This window comes from Anas platyrhynchos, chromosome 2, assembly GCF_047663525.1.
Source record: "Anas platyrhynchos isolate ZD024472 breed Pekin duck chromosome 2, IASCAAS_PekinDuck_T2T, whole genome shotgun sequence".
Classification (NCBI taxonomy): Eukaryota; Metazoa; Chordata; class Aves; order Anseriformes; family Anatidae; genus Anas; species Anas platyrhynchos.
The window spans coordinates 96441205-96463131 of NC_092588.1; the positions used below are offsets into that span (position 1 = coordinate 96441205).

The 21927-nt window shown below is 39.5% G+C and overlaps 1 protein-coding gene across 1 annotated transcript; it reads right to left on the reverse strand.

Annotated features, from left to right (window-relative positions):
* Positions 1-1033: 1033 nt before the first annotated feature.
* On the reverse strand, positions 1034-20011 carry GPR141 (G protein-coupled receptor 141). Its single transcript, XM_005023822.6, has 4 exons — positions 19878-20011; positions 12993-13089; positions 11153-11323; positions 1034-4584 (listed from the first exon to the last, which is right to left on the reverse strand). Exon 4 carries the CDS (start codon positions 4579-4581, stop codon positions 3637-3639), a length of 945 nt encoding a protein of 314 aa, XP_005023879.1. The 5' UTR covers positions 4582-4584; positions 11153-11323; positions 12993-13089; positions 19878-20011; the 3' UTR covers positions 1034-3636.
* Positions 20012-21927: the final 1916 nt, after the last annotated feature.

The following is a 21927-nucleotide window of genomic DNA, read 5'->3' on the forward strand; positions in this document are numbered from 1 at the left end:
TGGATTGGCAATGTGGAAGTGGGATTACGGAGCAGTGGAGGTCAAGTTTGTTCCTGTCAGTGAGAGTTGCACTTTTGGCAACATTAAGGATTCAATAAACAACATGAGATGAAGTCCAGAGGCACAGTCTATGTTTGGCAGAAACATACATATATTCTGCCTTCCTATCCTCTTCCCCAACACCTTTTCCAAGGCCTATGCCCTCAATGTTCTTCTGTAGTAGAGCTTTTTTTTTTCTTTCTTTTTTTTTTTTTTTTTTTGGTCTTCTGTGGACTGGCTTTTGCGTATTTGCAACTCCTCACCACTGCCTCCACCATCACTGTTCACAGGAGCTGCTTGGCTACATTTCAGATGCTGCTCTGGCCTTGTCTATGCTTTTGTTTTTAGGAGCTTTTCAGAGATTTTTTCCATGGCATTGCTTAGCAGCACCTCCAGTTCCTCCTCAGCTCCTGCAAGGAGAGTGAGCAGGAAGGGTGCCCAGGAGGGTGGGAGAGAGCAAGAAGCTGTTGAGGGGCAAAGCAGGGGGAGGCTGGAGGGAGTAGTACTCAGTCCTCCCCACAGGCCCTGTCAGCACCCTTGCTGGAAATACCACTTCCGTCACCAACTGGTAGTGCAATTCCCGCCAGTGTTAACCAAGACTTCATTCTTTTTGGACATGAGAAGGCTTTCTCTGCCAGACTCACAATGTGAGATGAGTGGCAGATGTAAAGTTTGTCTAGATAGTCCAATAGAAATCATGACTTAATGCCAAGTAGTATCACCAACTCAAAGCATAGAATTATATCCCTTTAATTCTGCTCATTAGCATCACAAATTAACATTAATATTATTAGTATCCATTTCTATTTGGAAAAAAAAATAAAAACTCTGTCTGTCTTTTTTTCTGTGATACCATAGTGCAGGGTGTTGCAAACATGTACATTTTTACAAGAATTATAGTACTTGTGATTTTAACGCGTTAATGAACCAGATCAGTTAAACTCAATGGTCAAGATGTGCTGAACCAGATCAGTTAAACTCAATGGTCAAGATGTGCTGTTTGAAAATATGTGTTTTATTTTTCAAACTTTATTTATTTAACTTTTTGAGCAAATAGATATTTTGTGTGTTAACAACTTTATTGCAAAAAAAAAAAAAAGTTTGTAATATAGTGTTACAAAGGTATGCAGTGCCTACAGAATGCATGTAAGACATTTCCATCCACCAACAAGGTTGCTATAAGAGGAAATATAAATGTACCATAGAATAACTGAATCTCTTGAGTTGGAAGGGGCCCACAGGGATCATCAAATACAACTCCTGGCTCTGACCAGGACCACCCCAAAATCAAACCCTATGTCTGAGAGCGTTGTCCAAATACTTCTTGAACTCTGACAGGCTCAGTGCTGTGACCACTTCCCTGGGGATTCCGTTCCAGTGCCTGACCACCCTCTGGGTGCAGAACCTTTCCCTAACCCCCAGCCTGACACTCCCCTGCCCCAGTTCCATGCCGTCCCCTTGGGTCCTGTCGCTGTCCCCAGAGAGCAAAGCTCAGCGTCTGCCCCTCTGCTCCCCTCCCGAGGGAGCTGCAGGCCGCCATGAGGCCTCCCCTCAGCCTGCTCTACTCTGGACTGAACAGACTAAGTGACTTCAGGCTCTCTTCGTATGTTTTGCCCTTTAGACCCTTCACCATCTTTGTAGTCCTCCTTTGGACACTCTCTAATGGTGGATGGCCTTCCTCACATTGTGGTGCCCAAACCTGCACACAGTACTTGAAGTGAGGTGTCTTTTGTCTGCCAGGGCACACTGATGACTCCCGTTCATTTTGCTGTTGACCAGAACCCCTCAATCCCTTTCCACGGGGCTGCTTTCAACTTCTCATTGCCCATTTTATATGTATAGCTAGGCTGCCCCATCCCAGGTACGAAGTCCAGTACTTGCTCTTGTCAAACTTCATATGGCTGGTGACTACCCATCTTTGCAGTTTGTCAAGATCTTTCAAGATCTGCAAGACCTTTCTACCCTTAAGCGATTCAACAGCTCTTTATAATTTAGTGTCATCTATAAGATTAACTATTATGCATTAAATTATTTAGCCTAGAGAAAAAGGAGGCTTAGGGGAAGCAACAAGCAATAGGACAAGAGGAAATAGCCTCAATTTGCACCAGTGGAGGTTTAGGTTGGATATTAGGAAAATCTTCTTCACTGAAAGGGTTGTAAAGCATTGGAACAGGCTCCCCAGGCATGTAATTGAGTCACCGTCCCTGGAGGCGTTCAAAAGATGTGTAGACGTGTTGTTTAGGGACATAGTTTAGTGCTAGAATTGGCAGTGCTAGGTTAACAGTTGTATTTGACTGTCTCAGAGATCTTTTCCAACCTAAATGATTCTATGATTCTATGTCCTGCATCCAGATCATTTACATAAGCATTGAAGAGAACTGGCCCTAAAATGAAGCCCCGGGGAATCCCTCTAGTGACTGACCACCACCCTGATATAACTCCACTTACTATAACCTTTTGATCCCAATCATGTCTTCTGCTGCAGGGTAAAACTGCTTAACGTACTTTTAAACCAAAAATTTATTGCTTTTTTAATGACACATAATTAACTGGCAGTCAGTGAACTACACATTCAAACTGATTCATTCCATGTTTTAAATGTCTCTGTAGTTCCTCAATTACTGTTTAATCTGGCTGGTGGTCTACTTTGTTTTAACATAATTATTTTGGGGCAAACACTTTCTCAGACAGTTTTGTCTCAAATTCACATACACTGTAAACTCTCACATTTCCCTCTGTTGTTCAGGCACTTTGTCAAGGGTGGGCCATGTGAGTATCCCCACAAATCTCTTGTGTTATGAACTTCAGTGGTTTCCAACTTTTGTTGTTATATAGCAGTACTCAGTCTCTGACCTGAAAATATTTTCTCATAATCAAACCTCCTAAGGGATATAGTGGAGCCTGAAGCAGAAAGGAAGATGAGGAAGAAAGAATATGGAAGAGATGGGATCCTGTCTGATGATTCCTGATGGGAACCATCTTGGACATTGCTCTTTGTTGGGGACAAAAGCAATGAGCATGGCAGTAAGATCATACAGGTACAGCAAGATATACCAATTGTTATTTTATTGCTGTCTGATGAGCAAGAGATGTTGAAGTAGAAAGAAGCAGAACGAAGTTTCACCGATATTTTATGCTTGCAGGCAATAAATAAGAAATGTATGTGGAAAACAATATAGATCTTTGAATTTCAAAAATGCAGTCCTTAATTCCCTAGAAAAACTGTGTGTGTGTGTGTGTTTCTACATACTTTGCGAGTTCTCTTAAGTCTCATTCTAGTGCCTCAGATTTCACAAAGCTTGATCTAAAAGAAGGAAAATCTGTGAGCCATGGGCTCATGCCATTTCTCCCCACTCCTCAGGGTGTATCCACAACTTGCTAGGTATCACTGTGAGGAGATCCCAGAGGCAGACCTCCAGTTTACAAGCTGAGATGTGGGTGGTGGATCACCCCATTTTTGGGGGGGAGGAGATGTGCAGAGCCCTGCATGAGTGTGTTATGTTGTTTCCAGGGCCCACCACGACTTTCTGGGAAGTGGGTTTGCTTCATCTGTCCAGCACCATGCTCCACCAGTCTGTGTGCTGCAGGTGGTTGGTGCTAGCAGCAAGGCAACCTGCTTCGAAGCACAGCCACATTTTGCTTGAAGAGGCGGCTTCCGCTCAGCACAAATGACAGCAGATCCAGGCAGCTGAGTGCAGTCAGACTTAAAAAAACTTCATTATAGCTTTCTAACTGTTCATAGTCATTCACATGCCGTATGTAGTAGGCCCTAAAGAGATGATAGGGAAGGAAGCAAATTATGATGACACAGATGAAAATCAAGTTTTTCACCTGGGCCCAGAACTCTTGGTGTGACCAGAGGGAGGTGGAGAATTTTCTTGACACTTTTATCAGAATGAAAATCTGCAAGCTCAAGAGAATACAAGTAATACAGGCGATGGCCACAATTACTAGGTAGTTCAGGATTTTCACACTGTCCTGCTGTAGCTCTTTGTGGAACTTAAAGCATGTTTTATTATCATATGTCCCTGAGCGTCCATACTCAATGCAGAAGAGTGGCACCACAAAGACAATGACGAAGATCCACACGGCAATGCTTGCGGCAATGGCATGCAGCTTCCTATAAAACTCTACCTTATCCTTCCATTGAAAAAAGATCAGCCACCGTATCACCAGAGTAATCACGTAGAATAGGAAGGTCAGGTACATGTGGAGGTGCACCATAGCACTCACCATTTTGCAGAATGGCATCTGGAAGACCCACTCCTTGTTGACATAGTAGTGCAGGCGGAAGGGCACTGTGAGGAGAAGGAGACCATGCACCACAACCAGGTTAACGATGGCTGTAGTGGTCACAGACAGAGTGTTCATCTTGACCAGCACAAATGACATTGCAATGGACCCTATCCCACCTCCAGCAAAGGCAACTGAGTAGACAGTAATCAGGATGGCACTCATGGAGTTCGTGTGGGTGAAGGAAGAGGAGGAGCCATTGTTAGCCATATTTTCTTCAGTCATATTCCTGAAATCTTCCTTGTACATATTCTAAAAATGAAAGAATACATAAAGACTGGGTAAGAGTACGAGTGTACAGAGCCCATCTGAAATGCCAGCAGAGCTTTCCATCTGGCTCTTACTCAAGGAGTAAACGTGGATTCTTACACATGGAACAAGCTGTAATGGTTATTCAAACATCTGCCAGTCTAGAGAAACCAAGCTGAGAAGGTTGGGAGGAGGAACTGCTGTAGTAATTGAGATGTTACCACACCCTTAAGCATGAATTAGTAGTAGGTGAAAAGAAAAGATTCTTAGAGAAATCATGATTTTGTTTTTGAGCTGTGTTTACTTATGATCATTTCCATTGTTCTTCAGCAAACATCAGAGATACTGTTTTAATTCTGCTACTCATGCATCAATTTGTTTATTTGAAGCACAAATCTGCCCTTCCCAGAGCCAGAAAATAACCATATGCTGTTCTATCAAAGCTACAAATTTTGTCTGCTACAGTGTGCTGGGTTCTGCACACATTTCAGTCAATTCCTTCTCCATGGACAGGACATCTGAGTAATGGATTAAATAGCATGGATACTTAGGCTCAGTGGAGATTCTGCTCAGATCCTGCTAGCCTGAGCAGCATGTGCAGTGCTGTCCCGGTGCTCAGGGCCCTTTCACTCTAATGTGTGGGGACAGGGTGTTACAAAATAGGATATTAGAAAATGCTAGAAAAGGCCATCTTGGGTTAGTGCAAATAAGCTTTCCTGTCTGGAACGGATGGAGGCTAACTGAAAGTTAGCGAAAAGTTTAATACATATGCCATATGTTTTTAATATAATGCTTCTGCAAAGAGAGATTAAATACAATTTTGATTATTCTAAATGTATTTTCTGTTAGTATTTTTAAGTATTATGAGAGTATGTGGGAGAAGAAAAGTTCAGGTGGGGTGTCATACTGAAGCTTGTTTGCATTTATGAAGGTATCAAGAGGATGTCCACACTACAGTCACAGAAAGAAAGCTGGAAAAAACGAACAATTCTGGGGTCTGTACTATCCTGGTTATACTGCTAATGCAACCTGAAAAATCTCATTTAAAACTGGCTCTAGTATATCTTCCGTTTCACCTGTGAATCCTGCAATACAAGGTTTTCTTCCTGGGTGAGGTTTTGAAATCTTTTATTTTAATATGACAATGATATTAACTTCACAAAGTTGTATTTATACCTCTTTGTATGACTGGTATTTCACCTTGTTTTCATAAATAAGTTGGGAGGGAAAAATGTTGTTTAGCATTTCTCTCTCTTGTGGAAAAGAGGAAATACCTGTAACATTTTTATAAACCATTTTTGCTCACAGTGAGACATTAATATCTGATATGTGTCTCATATTTTTATTGTTCCTTAGCAGTATTTCTAGGCATTTGCCACTACAGAAATCAAAATCTCTTTATACTTTGAAAAATCTCTGTTTATCCTACTGCAACTAAGACTTCAGCTATTTTATCGTATTCAGCATAAACAGAACCTTAAGTAGTATATGGTGTTTGTTGGTATATACTGACCTTTTCTGTTTGAAAAAGTCATTCTGAATTTCATGGATAACTAAGTGCAGTGCATAAAGAGAAGTAAAATGACATGCAATGAAAGAGCTTCTTCTTAAAGATGCTGCTTATTGGCACATTGCAGTTCTTGCATCAGAAACCATAGAAGTTCCTTCCAGTTTTGTTCTCGTTCCTGAGATGTGTTTGTTTCAGCCTCACACCGTGAAAGCCAGAAGTCATTAGCAATAGCTACTCATTGGTTTCTCAAGCCGTTAAACTTTAATTTGAAAAGATGTTCCTAAAAAGTGGCATTAATACACTGTTTTAATTTAAAATACATATTTAAAGTTTTAAAAGTGTCACAGCCCTAAAAGCAACAAGCTGCAAATGCAGGTACATGTTAGCAGCCACACAGCAATGATGTGCTTGTAGAGAAAGGACCTCTCATGGTCACTGTTCAGAGTCCAGCAATGAAACTTGATCTGAGACAGGAAGGAAAAGATACGCAGAAGTCAGATAACTGATATTATCCTCATGTAGTCCTATTAGGTGGACAGCAAGAAACCTATCTGTGTCTACAAAAAAATCAACCTAGACACTGAAATGCAGGCTTCTGCAGAATTCCACAGTCATTGCTAAGTCCCTTTGTTGTAAGATTCTGCAGGAGATCTCATTTTCTTTAATCTTCAGAAAAAAGTTACCAGCAGATATTATATAGGAAATAAGCTTATCAGCTTGCCACTACTACAGACATCCAACTGAAATGTCATTGTGTGATGATACAGAGTGTTTGACACTCTGGATGACACAGGATGTTTCACAGAGGAGATGCTGCTTTCTGGTAAGATAAGGCTTCCTATTGTGCTGACACTCACATAGCTACAGCCCACTGACCTGCTTTACAACCAACAAATTCTTTGGCCAGTATTTCACAGAATCACAGAATCATTTAGGTTGGAAGAGACCTCAAGATCATTGAGTCCAGCCTCTGACCTAACACTAACAAGCCCTCCACTAAACCATATCACTAAGCTCTACATCTAAACGTCTTCAAAATACCTCCAGGGATGGTGACTCAACCACTTCCCTGGGCAGCCCATTCCAATGCCTCACAACCCTCTCAGTAAAGAAGTTCTTCCTATTATCCAACTTAAACCTCCCCTGGTGCAGCTTTACCCCATTCCCCCTCAAACTGTCACCAGGCACATGGGAGAATAGACCAACCCCCACCTCTCTACAGCCTCCTCTAAGGTACCTGCGGAGTGCAATAAGGTTGCCCCTGAGCCTCCTCTGTTCCAGGCTGAACAAGCCCAGCTCCTTCAGCCACTCCCCATGGGACTTGTTCTCCAGACCCCTCACCAGCTTTGTTGCCCTTCTCTGGACTCGCTTGAGCACCTCAATGTCCTTCTTGTTGTGAGGGGCCCAAAACTGAACACAGTACTCGAGGTACGGCCTCACCAGAGCCGAGTACAGGGGGACAATCACTTCCCTAGCCCTGCTGGCCACACTGTTTCTTATGCAAGCCAGGATGCCGTTGGCCTTCTTGGCCACCTGAGCACACTGCTGTCTCATTTTCAGCCAACTATCTACCAATACTCCCAGGTCCTTCTCTGCCAGGCAGCTTTCCAACCACGCATCTCCCAGCCTGTAGCGCTGCTTGGGGTTTTCTCCTCCAAATGTCAGTGCCTTCCTATCCCCTCCCCCTCTAGCCACAGCCAGTTCAGTGATATTGCTCAAGTTTTGGAGCAAGGTTTGCTCTTCCTGTGCATTAAGTCTCTCGGTTAATTTCTGTTGTGCTTTGACCAGTCATGAGGGGCAACCACTTTATTTGAATGCCATAGCCGTTACAGAGACATCTACTGGTGCCAAGGGCACAGAGGCATTGCCAAAACAGCTACATTTTAATTTGACAAAGGAGTTAAACTGCCAAGAGGCTAGATGCTGGGTACTTTCAGAAATATGATCAGCCAAAAGATTCATGTGTGTTCAAGATCCATCAGTTTTCAGGGCAGATAATGCCATTACTTTCATTTCCTGTTACTTTCTGCACAGCACAGCCCACAGAACTTCCTTGGCCTACCCTGGTCAAACAGAGTATGTCATTTACAAATATGACTCAGTCTGTCAACATTTTCCCAGTAAAAGCATATTTCTTCTGACCTTTAGGAAATCATTTCTCCTTTATCCTACTGTCAATTATCCCACTGTTTTAAAATAATTACGGGCAAACTATATTTCCAGACAGAATTTGTACCAGTTCAACTTCCAGATATCATACATGCTTATGATTTTTCCTTTGGATTCAAAAGCCTTTCTCAAGTTTTGCTTTTTGTTTTTCTCAATATTTAGTAGTTTTTTCATGTTTAGATTTTTTTAAATAGATACTTAGAGAAAAGTAGAGGTGAGAGATAGCTATCTTCTCTTTGTCTCAGTCATACTTGTGGCTCCTCCCTGAACTCCTCCATGCCATCAACATCATTCTCTTATTGTTTTCTTCTTATATGAACAACTTTGCATTTCAAAGTACTAAAATGCTCCTGACTTATTAATCCAAATCAGTCTGTCACTGATTTGTCCTCTTCACTGCTCAATGTTTTCCCAAGCAGGTTCATCAGTCACCATTATGTTACATCACCATTATATCAGCATATCCAAAAATAAATAAATTAATCACATTTGTCAAAAATGATTACACTTCTACAACCTCTGCCAAACAGTGAGCTCTACTTTCTGTATAACAAGTGTCTGTAAAATTTATCCCCCTGTATATCTGCTGAGGGACTGGCAGGCTTCACACAGATTTTCATGTGTTCTGACAGTTGGGTTCTGCATAAGAAGCATTTGCAGCCTGCATGCAGCCAACTGAGGAGTTTCGTTTGAATTTGCAGGGGGAAAAAATTGAATTCAAATGAAAGATTTCTATTTTTGACAGACTTAATAAAATGGAAAAAAGAATGTTTGTCAAAACTGACATCTCTGCATCAAAGTAAACTACATTGGTAGCAGTACAAAAGACAAATATTATTTAACAAAAACCCACTTAAAATGTACATTTGTTTCATAAACATCATCATTTAGTCTCAGAGCTGCTTTCTGTTGAGCATTGTAATTGCTTTTCGATTTACTCTCTTTCTATGCCATGTTATGGTAATGTATGCAATGCCACTAGAATAATTGCAGTATTCTCTTGATTTCAAAATTACTACACACACTTGAATTTTGAAGTATAAATGTCTGCTTAAAGTAAAACATAATATATTTAAATATGAAACGTATATTTACCCTGTATTTAGATACTGATTTTTTTTTCAAACAACATTTAGTGATTCCTCTAACTCATTCTCATCCTCTAACTCATTTACTTATGTCCTGTAACTGTGTCATCAGATTGGTATTATAAAACTACTTTTTAGTCTCTTGAAGATTGAATGGGATGAAAAAACTATGTTGAGTCCTCTTTTGTTTGATATTTTCACTGTTTTTACACAAAAATGGAAACCGTGGAACCTTCCTAATGATTTACTATTCAAGCTGTTCATACTGAAGAGAACAAATGTAACCTTCTGGTCTTCATAGGTATTGGATGATACCAAACACATGCTGGATGAAAAGATGGATGAAAAACAAAAGAATTAACTCCTACTTTTAGGAGGCAGTGCAGAGCTACAGGATAGCATTACAAAAAAGGTTGAAGCAATGTCTTCCTGTACTATAAAATTACAAACACAAATGATGAAAATAGTTGTGCAGGACAGCTTTAGAAGGAGTTCATAACAAAACAACTAGAAAAATTGATACTTTTTTTGAAGATGCAAACCCATTTTAACAGCATTGCAAACCAAGTCTTTTGTTCATTCTGTGTATACATACACATTAGAGTTTGTCTCCACTCTTCAAGTGTTATTTACTTGGCTCTTCACTTCATGTAGGCTCAAAGAACAAAAAGGAAAACACCCGCTATTTTATAGTGCCATTGCCTTGCTTCTTTCTTTGAACCCATGACAAAGCAACAACCATGGGCCTTCAGCTATGGGAGGGCAGGGCTGTCCATAAGCACACAACCTCAGGAAGATTTTGGTTGCATTCCTTGTGAAGGAAGAAGGGGGAGAAGAAATGCTCCCTTGGCTGTTACTATACTTGCATGTTACTATCCCCTACCCCTCATCTGATATCATAACAGGTCTTTGGAGAATTTAACACAAGATCTCCTAATTTACAGCAATTTCTTAGACTTTGGAAGTCTTCAAAGCTTCCCATTTCTGAGCAGCTATATTCTGCTGCTTAAAATAATCAAGTCTACACACATACATAAGCCTCACAGACCACAGAGATGCTTGTTTGGAAGGTTATTGCCCAGGGTAGAAGGGATTATTTGAAAGAATGTTTTGATAACCCAGGAGTACAGGAGCAAAATATGATCTATATTGCACCTGACAAAGTGTGGATTAACCATATCTATGTATATGGTTAAAGTCTAGACATCAAAGTGAAAGCAGTGAAACAAAGTGCATGCTATAGCCCAGCACCTTTTCTCCACCCTTCTGTCTGCCAAGACTGTAGTTCGGCATCTGGATCTCTTGGGACTTGGTGATACTGCAACACCTGAGCAGTGCTGGCAAAATGAAACTAGGAGATTTTAGTAAATAAATATTAGCCATGTCAGCATTGAGAACTCATTGGAAGTGGTGGTTATTGTGTGATGCATATAGTAAAAGATGACTTACTGCAGGACTGAATCTCTGTTAGGAGTCTGTGCAAGGACAATTTTACCCTCCTGCAGGCTTTCCTCATTTCTGCCAGGACACAGTTATATTTGAGTACAATACTTTTGAAAGCAAGGGTATTAACATTCAATGTTTAGATATAGTCTTACATAAGAACATTTTAACTGACTACATCCTATTGCTTCACATTTTGTTAAAAAACACAAGGGACATACTGTTCTGTGGTACTTCACAACAGGTTGCTATGTGTTGGAGACCATCTTTTTGCATTTCACAATTCTAACGGTGGTTAACAGTAAAAGAGATATTGAGTTAATATTAAAAAGTGACAAAAACAATAATACTTAGCTCTTACCTAGTACCTTTCTTCAGTTGATCTCAAAGCTCTGTTAAAAGGCATATGTACCATTCTCCCCATGCTACAGCTGAAAAGTTGAAGCATCTCTGGCAATGCCAGATATCCTTAAATCAAGTCCTCTGCTTTCTCAGGTTAGTCATGTTGTCTTGCGTTCTTGTAGGTCTTGTTCTAGAAAAAAAAATACAGGCCAATTAATAGTGGTAAGATATCTCAAAAATTTGTAGGTAGCATCTTAATGATTCTTTTTGGATGTTATATAATATTGTTGATAAATATAGTAAGTTAATGCATACAATATATTTATACAGTTATATATTATTGCTGATACATAACAGTGTTGGTTTCCTAAGTGGTCATCACAAACAGGAATTTATATGTTGAGTTCTTTGCATATGTTTGCATTCTGCAAAAAAAATTACAGTTCTTTTCCTAAATCAAACTGAAAATAAATATGAAATACCAGTTTGCTCTGGGACAGACATCCTTATTATCTTTGTTTGTCTCTGAGCTGAAGTTAGTGTCAAGTTATAGATAGATATAAAAAGTTTAATTCACATAATTGCAATTCATTTTCCTTGCTAGATTTGATGTAATTTTGTCCAAGATTTAGCAATAGTGTCTCTGGAATATGTTTCTCTAACTGTGATTCAGAGAATAGAATTCAGACTGCTATGTTTAGATTTTCACCAGTAACATACTAAGCTGGTGACAGATCAGCTGAATTTAAACACAGGTGCTGGAAATGTACATATTTCATAAGTCTTGAGTAATTTTGGAGGGTTTGAGCAATAACCCAAAATCTTAAAGAAGAATGACAAACAGCATGTTTGCATAGTCCCATTATATCACCTATATGAGACCTTCACCTAGTTTAAATTTGCATTATAGCAACAGTTTTATGGGTCAAGGCTGCTTAATAATAGTTGAGAACCTGTCCCAGTTTTCAAGGACTACTTGTTATGAGATCAGAGTAGCATCAAGACTCCTTTACTCTGAATTATGTGAAAGGTCCTTGAGAAATGAAAACTATGTCTTTTATGCTCAGACGTAATACACACTGTCAGTGATTTTTTCAGCTGTTCTGAACTTGGAGATGTACATAGAATAACCATGGCAACACAGGTGTTTTGATTTTCTGCATTTATTGTGCCAGAACTCAAGGATTTGAAGTGCTGCTTCAGAAGTGGAACAAAATATTAGTTTCAAAATATTATCCAAAATGCTGGTATAAATCAACTTTGCTGGACAATTGATCAGACTTCTGCTAGCTAAAAACCTCTTTAGAAATAGCAAATTATAATGCTTTCTTTTACATTGGCATTTATAGAAGAAACAGGTCTTCAATACTTGGTTTCTAGCCTCTTTTGTCTCTGTATATATTCAAAGCCAGCACTTCACCTTCTGTTACATTAATAAATATAAACCTGCTTATATCAACTGAGGCATAGTCCCGTAGTGGTTTACTAGTCCTATAATAAGCCATGAGCCTGACTGTCATCTCTAACATATAATTTAAATACAGCCCAGTTCCACTTTTACTGATGGCACCTCTGATGGAGTCTGGTGGGACAGCAGATCAAGGCCCTGCTTTTTCAATTTTCCCTTTGATTTATGTCTGAATATAAATCAGCCAACTACAACATGAAGACAGTTTCCTCTGAAACCACCTTCCAAAATCCCACAGTAGAGAGATCAGGGCGTTGGTCAGATGAAACAAAGTTCAATTTCTTGATAGCTGATCTGATTTTGATCTACCTTCTCTCATGAGCTGGGGAATATACATACATACATTGCCATGTATGTTTGACTGTTGAAGAACTGGTTTTGATAAATGTACCTGTGGACTGACAAACACCAAGCATGGTCCTACTCCTCACACCTTTTCGTAGGATGGAGTCAGAGCAGTGTCCTCAAGCAACGTCAGTGTCTGCTTCCTAGGAAAAAGGATGAAACACAGAGAGAGCATCTTCTGCTACATTCTGTTTCCCTTACTCAAAGCCCAGACCTCAGATCCCTTCCCAGTGCCAGCTATGGACCAGGTCCTAGTTTGTAAGGCTGTTTGAATCAGTCATGAAGTTGTAATTGTGACAGGTTAATTGCAATTTATCAGTAAGCAAAAGATCAGCTGTTAATATGAATAGCTGAAAGTTAGTACGTAGTTAGAGTAACTTTTAGTTGTTACTAAAAAAGTTATATTTTTTACTCATATTTCTAAAGGGCCTTTCTATTTGAAGCACCTGCATAGAAAGATAATAATTATCCATGAAAGGAGAAATGTTCAGTATCAGTATCAGCCAGAAACATTTTATGGGTAATAGGTTTCTTAAAATGTCTCTATCTGGGTTCTGAAGTGGTTGTGATTTACAGCTGTCACCCAGGTGGTGTAAAGCATCCTACAAGAGAGAAATACTGCTTGTGACACATCTGAAAGAACATTTTGCAAAACATATAGGGAGAAAAATGTGACTTGTAATTCCTCATTTCACACATCTTTGCACAGCAGAGATATAAATTCAAGCTCCTCTGAAAAGTGGAAATATATCTGGAGGCCTCCTCCTAGTTCCCTTTTCTAACTTAGAAACAAAACAAAACAAAACATTTTGCAATTTACTATCCCTGGGCATTGTTACTCAAAAGAAATCCACTTTAAAATACCTGAGCCAGAGTGATGTAAATAAAGGCTGTTTCCCCCTCTGTTTGTATCCCTACCTTTCCCTTCTTTACAAGCAACAAAATTCACCTCATTCCTTGTTGAAGAATAGTGTATCAATGAAACTGCCTCTGATTTCTATTAAGATCTTTCCCTATCCCAAATCTTTCAGTAGAGGAGTACTGCAAACAAACAAACACACAAAACCCTAAATCCACATAAAAATCTGTTGCACTTCTTCTTCAATAGGGGGAGGAGGTGTGTGGATCTTGAATCTAGAAAACAACTGTTCTAAAGCTAATAATTTGCCTTATTTTCTCCTTACATGCTTATGCTTTCTGATGGCATGATGCTTTGGCCTCAGTGTTTATTACTGAAGAAGATATGAGCCATCAGAACCACATACAAAAGCTATCTGTGCAGACTTCAGTCTAAAGGGACCTTTTGAGAAGGTATCTTCTTTATTTTTAACAACGACATGTTTCCAGCAGTCTGTCAGCAGCTTTAATATTATCTTGTACTGCAGGATTTTACTAGTTCACATCTCTGGCTTGTCAGTAGTTTTTTCTGGAGATATGCCTTTCATCAGTAATCCAGCACAGCTACTCATTTGTTATCAGAGCTTGTTCTCACCAGGATGAAAAAAAAAATGGAGGGAGGAGCTGATTGACAAGGAGATGCATTGCTCCTGCCATAAGGATGGCATTAAACTGCAGAGAATGAAATCATATATGCACTACTGTGCAAATTGTATGTGCATATATACTCTTCTGAGAAGAAAAAGACATTCCCTTCACCTGAAAAGACAGTACTGATCCTAAAATTTGTTTGAACTATGTGCTAGCCTCTCACTAACTGCCTAATAAGGCAGGTAGCATGTTTTAAATAATATTTTTCTTAATGTACAGCACAAGTGTATTGCTAATCATCCTCAAAATATTTACTGAAATTGCTAATGCTATTTTTTTCTCAGATCTTCTATTTCATATTTCATTTGATTTCTGACCGCAGATATATTACCAAATGCAGGGGAAAAAAAAAAAACATTTTAGTAGTGATCACTTTCCTGCTGCATATATACATCCAAATATTTATGAAATTTGGTATGCTAAAATGTGTTTTTCATGTTGGCAGAGGAATACACCTCCCTACATTAGCCTAGATTGTCTGCATAGAAGTACAGAAAGCAAAGCTTATTGCCAGTACTTCTACTTTGATGCTGAAATACTTCCCTACATCACCATAGGCATAATGAAATACATGACTTTGGTACTACAGCTGGGTAAGACAGAAGCCTGGAATTCAGGGTTCCTGATATCTTTTTCAGAAATGAGGAATTTACTGTAAGAGAAATGTTCTGCACTGCATTCAAAAAGTATATTGATTTGCAAGAGCCTTTCCTGACCAGCAAAGCTAAAGAATGCATAATGAAATGAAGCACTATAAGCATACGACTGCTCTATTACATCAAATTGTTTGGGCTGAAATGGCTCATTTTACTGCTAAATCTGGAGGATTCTGTGCTGAACTAATGACAAGCATTTGTGTTAGATAAAGATCTTCAGTGTATCTGCTGAAATGTGAAGCTAATTGTGTTAGGAGTAAGCACATTACTGAGTCATTTTTTAAGATTTTTGCCTATTTGATGTACTGCTGAAATTCTTAAGGACACAGCTAGAGACCAGTCAGGAGCAGCTGTAGAAACAACTAGAGTAAAGGCTGTGTGTCTGGCTGGTGGAGCAGTACCCATATCTGCCCTTCAGCCCACTGTCAGCTTGTCTCTTAGCCTCTTTCCCTGTTTCATTGACACAAGACTCACCAGAAAATCCTGGGGCATGCTGCTCGTGGCCATAATGCTCTTACCATGATGACAGTTCACAGAATCATAGAATCACAGAATATTGGGGATTGGAAGGGACCTTTAAAGATCATCTAGTCCAATCTGCCTGCTGGAGCAGGAACACCTAAATCATGTCACACAGTTCCTGCTTCAATCTGTTTATTTGGTTTCGGAGCTGTGCAGAGCATGGTTTGCCCTGTGATGTTGCACAGAGCACCATGCCACTGGGCTCCTGCCCTTGGTTGTTCTTTAGACCTCTCTGTGAGAAGAAGCAAAATCACTGAATTATCAATTAATTTCCCTGCCTAACTTTCTTCTTTTCATTTCATCCAGTTTATTTGCTATAAGTACTTTATAGATTTTTGCTTGCTGAAGGACATTCCTCTATGATATGAAGAGCCCTACTAAATAGACATACGAAAAAAAAAAAAAAAAAGAAAAAAAAAAGTAAAATCCATCTTCCATCTCAAGTCAGTGGAACACGGTGGAAAGAAGGCTCAAATATCATCAATCTAAGTTGGTACAGCAGTTTGTGTTGCCTGTGCAGATATGATCTCTGATCCTCAACAGTATCTGTTAGATTGGACATAACAACAGACTTCATTAGCCCCACTGTAACTTATTCTCAAGTCAGGTAGTTTGTAGATATCCCAAAAATAGTTTTCCTGTTGATTTCAGTGGTGTTAAGGATTCAATGAGATTAGGAAAATAAAGCACATAGTTAATGTGTTTAATTGTGCAACTGAATTGGAAATAAGAAGCATCAACTCACTGAGGAGAGATTTCCATTGCTAGCTTTTTTTCTCTGTGCATCATCAAATCAGGATCATTACTGGAAGTGATTCAATGACTTCCACAGCTCTCACAGTGAGAGATCTCACCATTCACTGTAAAGTATCATTAACACAAAAGTGCAGATAAAACAATGCCTATTAAGTGTCCACTGCAGATTTTCCTTTATGTCTATCTTACTTTGGCTGAAACCTGTTTCCACTTAATTTTCCTTAGGAAGGAAGATTTCATTCTGTTTCGTGAGCTTACAATAAAATAATGAATTCTGCACCATGAACTATCTCCACTTTATTTTCAGATTCATGTTCCCCTTGAGAAGTTACTGGACATCTGAGCTCATCTGGTGATCATTCTCTTCCTACCCCTAAGATTATCCTCACATTACCTTAATTTCAGCTGTGTGTCAGAGAGCTCTTCTTGGTTAGAAAGAAGTCAATTAATCTTTTAAGGGGTTCCAACATTATATTTTATTATGCTTTTTTGAACTATTTTTCCCTGATTTTTTTTTTCCAGATTCAGAAGCATTCTGAGCATGATTTTTTAGGGGCAGAAGGGTAGAATTCATTCAATTGTTCAGTATTGCATTGTCAAAAGAAGATGTGCATGTTTCCATGTGAATCTGAGGTATGTTCATAATGCAGAAGTATCTAAGCTAGCTTTAAACAGGGAGTTGATGATAGGTCTGTGTTGGTATGATGCTCCCTCTGGTCTAATTTATTCCAGTTTTCCAGACCTAGAGGCATTAGTATTTTCAATGCTTCTGTTAGGTCCTTCAAAGCTAGTTTTGTGCACTTCCCAGTTTGTGTCTGTTGGGGCTGTCATAAAAACATCCAGGTTGGCAGGGACCTCTGGAAATTTTACAGTCAAACCACCTGCTGAAAGCAGTGCCTTAGGCCAGGTTATCCAGAATCCCATCAAACCAAGCATTAACTATTTCCAGCAAGGGAGATTCCACCACTTCCAATGTTTCAGTGTTTGTCTTGAACCAGGGAGACCAAACCTGGACACAGTATCCCAGGCATAGCCAGACAGGTGCTAATTGGAGTGGAATAATCACACCCTTGACTGCTAGCTGTACCCTTGTTGATGCAGCACAACAAGGTTTCCCTTCATAGGTGAGGGCATACTGCTGGCACACGTGCAGGTTCCCATCCACCAGGACCCTCCAGGTCGCACCCCAGTCAGTCAAACACCCTGCTTTCCCAAAACTGCTACATGGGACTAGTGTGTCCCAGGTGTGGGATTTAACATTTATCGTTGTTAACCCTCATGCTGTTCTTGTTGGCCCAACCTTCCAGCCTGTCACAATCTCTCTGTTTGGTGTTCCTTTCTTTCAGCATCTTTCAGCTTCCAACTTGGTGTCATCTTCAAACGTGCTGAGGATGCACTCAGACCTGTCAATCCTGAGTTTTTATAAAGCTATTGAATATTTTCAGAACTGACTCCTAAGGAACTCCACTTGTGACTGGCTCTTGGTTAACCACCAGCCATTAACCACCAAACTTTCCGCTTGGCAGTTTAGCCAGTTCTCTACCTAACTCATGGTCAGTCTGCCCAGTTCATATATTGCCAGCCTGACAACTGGATACTGAGGATGAGCAGGTCAAAGATCTTGCTAAATTCAAAGCAGGTGATGTCCACGGATCTCTCCTCAGCTACTTAGCAAATTGATTCATTGTGGAAGGCATCATTATAATGGCAACTAAAGACAATGCTCTTTGTAGGTTGGTAGATACTTTTCTCCTAAAGAAACAATTTTTACACCAATTTCTTCATCATTTGATAGCCATTGACCTCAAAATTTACTTCAAACAGTGCTACTTACTGCTAATATTTTCTTATATCCTCAAGAACATAACAGAACAGAATTCCAACTATTTTGTCTGGTTAGTGGCATTTTCACTAAAGTGTCTTTTTCACTTACAAAATGGCAAGAAAAATCTTCTCAGACTCTAGATGTTTTTGGGGCCAAACATATGCAGCATATTCAAAGGGGTGATGCCTTTCTGTGTGTTCTAAGAACACCAGGGAGATTTAAGCTCTTATGTAGTGAGAAGCTCCTGGACAGAAGCAAGTTATTGAGGTGTTATGTAAACCTTCAAAGTTTACAGCCTAGTTTTACCTACTGTAGGTTGTTTGCATACTTCAGCTGATAATGTTGGCACAAAGATGAGAATTGCAAAGATACAGTTCAAAGGTGAAAAAACAAACTTGCTACTCCATGTCTTCTTATCAGGAAGGGGCATGGAGCTGTGGGTTGACAATAAGGTGAGAAAAAAAGCTGCTATTGCTTTTTATCTAGAGAAGTAAAAACAACCTACTTTATATATGGTCACCCAGAAAAGTTCCAAAGTTCAAACAGAAACTATCTGAATAATATATGCGTACTCCTGTGTACATCTGGTGACACAGGTCATTTTTACTGGTGTACCTTCCGATTACATTTCTCTACCCTCCAGCCACAGCTCTGCCTTGTCTGATTTATCCATGTCACCTCAGTTCATGCTTTTCTTTTCCCTGATCACTGGGAAGGGCACTCAGTTGCTTTTCCTAGCTAACAAGAGAAAGATCTTTAACATCAATAACATGAAAAAAAAAACTGTCATCCATGATGCCTTTGTTGCTCTCCTAATAGCCTCTTGTACACAATGAGCAACAGGAAGGCAGTGATGTAAAAAACAGTATCAGAGCAGATAACCAGTGGCTAAATCAGCCACCCAAAGCCTGTCAAGAAGTGGACCGTTTAGCGTCCACTAAACCACGCACCAGCCATTTTTGCTGAGTTACGTGTCTGAAATCATCAGGGAAGGTGTCCAACAGCACCACAGTGGTGCCAGATCTGCCAGCCCCCTGATTGTCAGGGGGCATTGGGACTCTCAGCACCTGAGGTGATTTTGTAAATTTGACTCTTCATGAAAGATTATCAAAGATAATCTTTGAGAGAGCTAATAAAAGCAAAAATTTCCTTCTTGTTCTTTGCTTAAAGATTGACCACCCAAACCGGTAGTATTAGTCTTGTATTTCTGGCTTACATTTTCTTTTAATAAAATAATTTTGGGGAAGGATTTTTGAAGTGCAGATGCTATTTTAAAAGGACCGTGGATGCGCTTCCTTCACCTCTGACTCTCATAATGCACTTTTAACTGCCTTTTACTTTGCTTCCACAAATTGCACAAAATCTGATGTTCACAACTGCTGCAGTAAAGTAAAAACCCGAGCACTTTTAACTTCGATCTTACAGCTTTTCTCCCAGCTTAAAGCGTTAAGCTTACCTCCCGAAGCTTACCTCACAAAGAACCATTAAAGTTCACCCAAATCTGCAGCCTTTTCATCTGAGTTTAATAACATTTCCATCCTCCTCTCTAAGGTGAAGGGAAAAAAATCCTCTGTTCTGCATATCTGCCTCCAATACCTCTGCTGAGTACCTTTGCAGCACTTACCTGTGGACTCTCCGTGAGGACAGCAGGAGACTTGTGTCACTCTGCACAACTCACTGACTTTGCAAAGAAGTGCTGTTAAGGAACTGCAACTGCAACCAAGCTCTTTCTGCTTCCTGAAATATCACCCACTGCCCTTAAACCACGAACAGCTGACAAATGTGCTCGGACCAATTCTGATCTTCTTGTGTCTAGTTGAGTTGATGTGTTTGGTTTGGTTGTTTGATATTTATTTATTTATTTTAATTCTTGTTCTATTCAATACATGTTAAATATGTCTACTTATTGCAAAATATATCTGCTTGTAAGCAGTTTCAGTTGCATGAAATAGAGATGAGTACCTGCTCTGTATGTATATAGTAGTGTATTACACTACAATCTTTTTATAAATGAAAAGTATCAGCTCAGTCTCTTTATAAATGATGAGAATAAGGCATGCAAGGAGAAGGAATTTTTGACAGGGATTTGCTTTTATCATGATCCTCTTCATTATACACTGTTGGCTGTATCCTAATTTGTATTCAATGTATATATCTACAACCAGTAATCCTTATTTGTATTCAATATTCAAATATTTGTATCCTAATTTGTATTCAATGTATATATCTACAACCAGTAATCTGGCAGAGCAGAGCAGCAGAGATACATACAAAGGTCCTAGAATTCCCTCGCCCCCTTTAATTTCTAGACATTGTTCACCATCAGTATTGTGGCAGAATATCTGCAATACCTGACTATGCAGGAAGTAGCAGGACAAACTCATTTCTCTACAAAAACTTGAAGAAATGTTCCCAGGAGTTTCAGTATGAATAATAGAAGTGTTCAGAGTAAAGGTGTTTACTTTCTTCCAAATTAAGGGGATATACTTGGGGACATTTAAATCCAAAAGCTCATTAAATGTTCTGTTTTATCCCTTTGTCAAGATTCTCCAAGATAAAAAGCAATAGTGTGGGAAAATATAATTCAATCCCTAGCAATGTCTAACTGCTCTTTTTAGTGCTTAATAAGGAAACTATTGCTGCAGTTACTGTTTGAGCTTAAAAAATATTCTTGTAAGATTTTAGTGATCTGCAGTTTAAAACTTAAAACCAGTTCAATTTTAAAAAAAAATTTAGTAATACCTTTCATAAAATAAAAAGTACAGAAAAATGTGCAATACCCTACTAGTCCTATATTATATGTTGTGAAGGTAAGGTGTAAAAGAGCTTGGATGATTTCTTCAGAGTCACATAGCAAGTCTGCTACTGAATCAGGATTAGACTACATATCTTCTGAAGCTGTGCCTTGTGCTTTAACCTGTAGGGGGTATTTTCCCTTCAGTAACAATCTGGAAGGAGGGTTTACAGAGCCAAACTTGTCACCTTAACTTGTGAAATCCAGTACCTCCCTATTACTTCAAGCCAAAAACAGCTGCAAATTTTTAAGGAGCTGCTCATATAGAGCATTAAATAGACCTGAGACTTTAACACTTAGATGAGTAAAGTTTCCGTTGTCCCCAGGAATGTAGGCTTTCTCCATGGCCCTTAAAGACTGATCTAATTGCAGAGTACTAGGGTAGTAGAGGATATGGGCTTCTGGAGGTCACCTGTTTTAACCCATCACTCAAAGCAGGACAAGCTCATTTCAGGGTGCTCAGAGCCCAGTCCAATGGTTTCAATATCTCCAAGGATGCAGAACCTACCACCTATGGGCACTTGTTCCAAGATTTTACTTTCCTTATGGTGATTTTTTTTTCCTATCATGTAATTGGAATTTTCCATGCTGCAACTTATATCCATTGCCTCTTGTCCTGTCACTATGTAAGTCTGGGAAGCATCTGACTCCGTCTTTATCTGCTGCCTCTCATGGGGTAGTTGGAGACAGTGATAAAACCTGTCTGTGCTCTTGGTAAGGCAACCCAAAATGTGGTTAGCCTTATTGGCTGCCGGGGCTCATGTTCAGCTTCTTGTACAAGGTACATCCTGATCCTTTTCTGCAAATCTTGCTTGCTAGACTGGCCGTGCCCAGCCCTTACTATCTGATGGGTTTATTCAGTCCCAGGTGCAGGGATTTG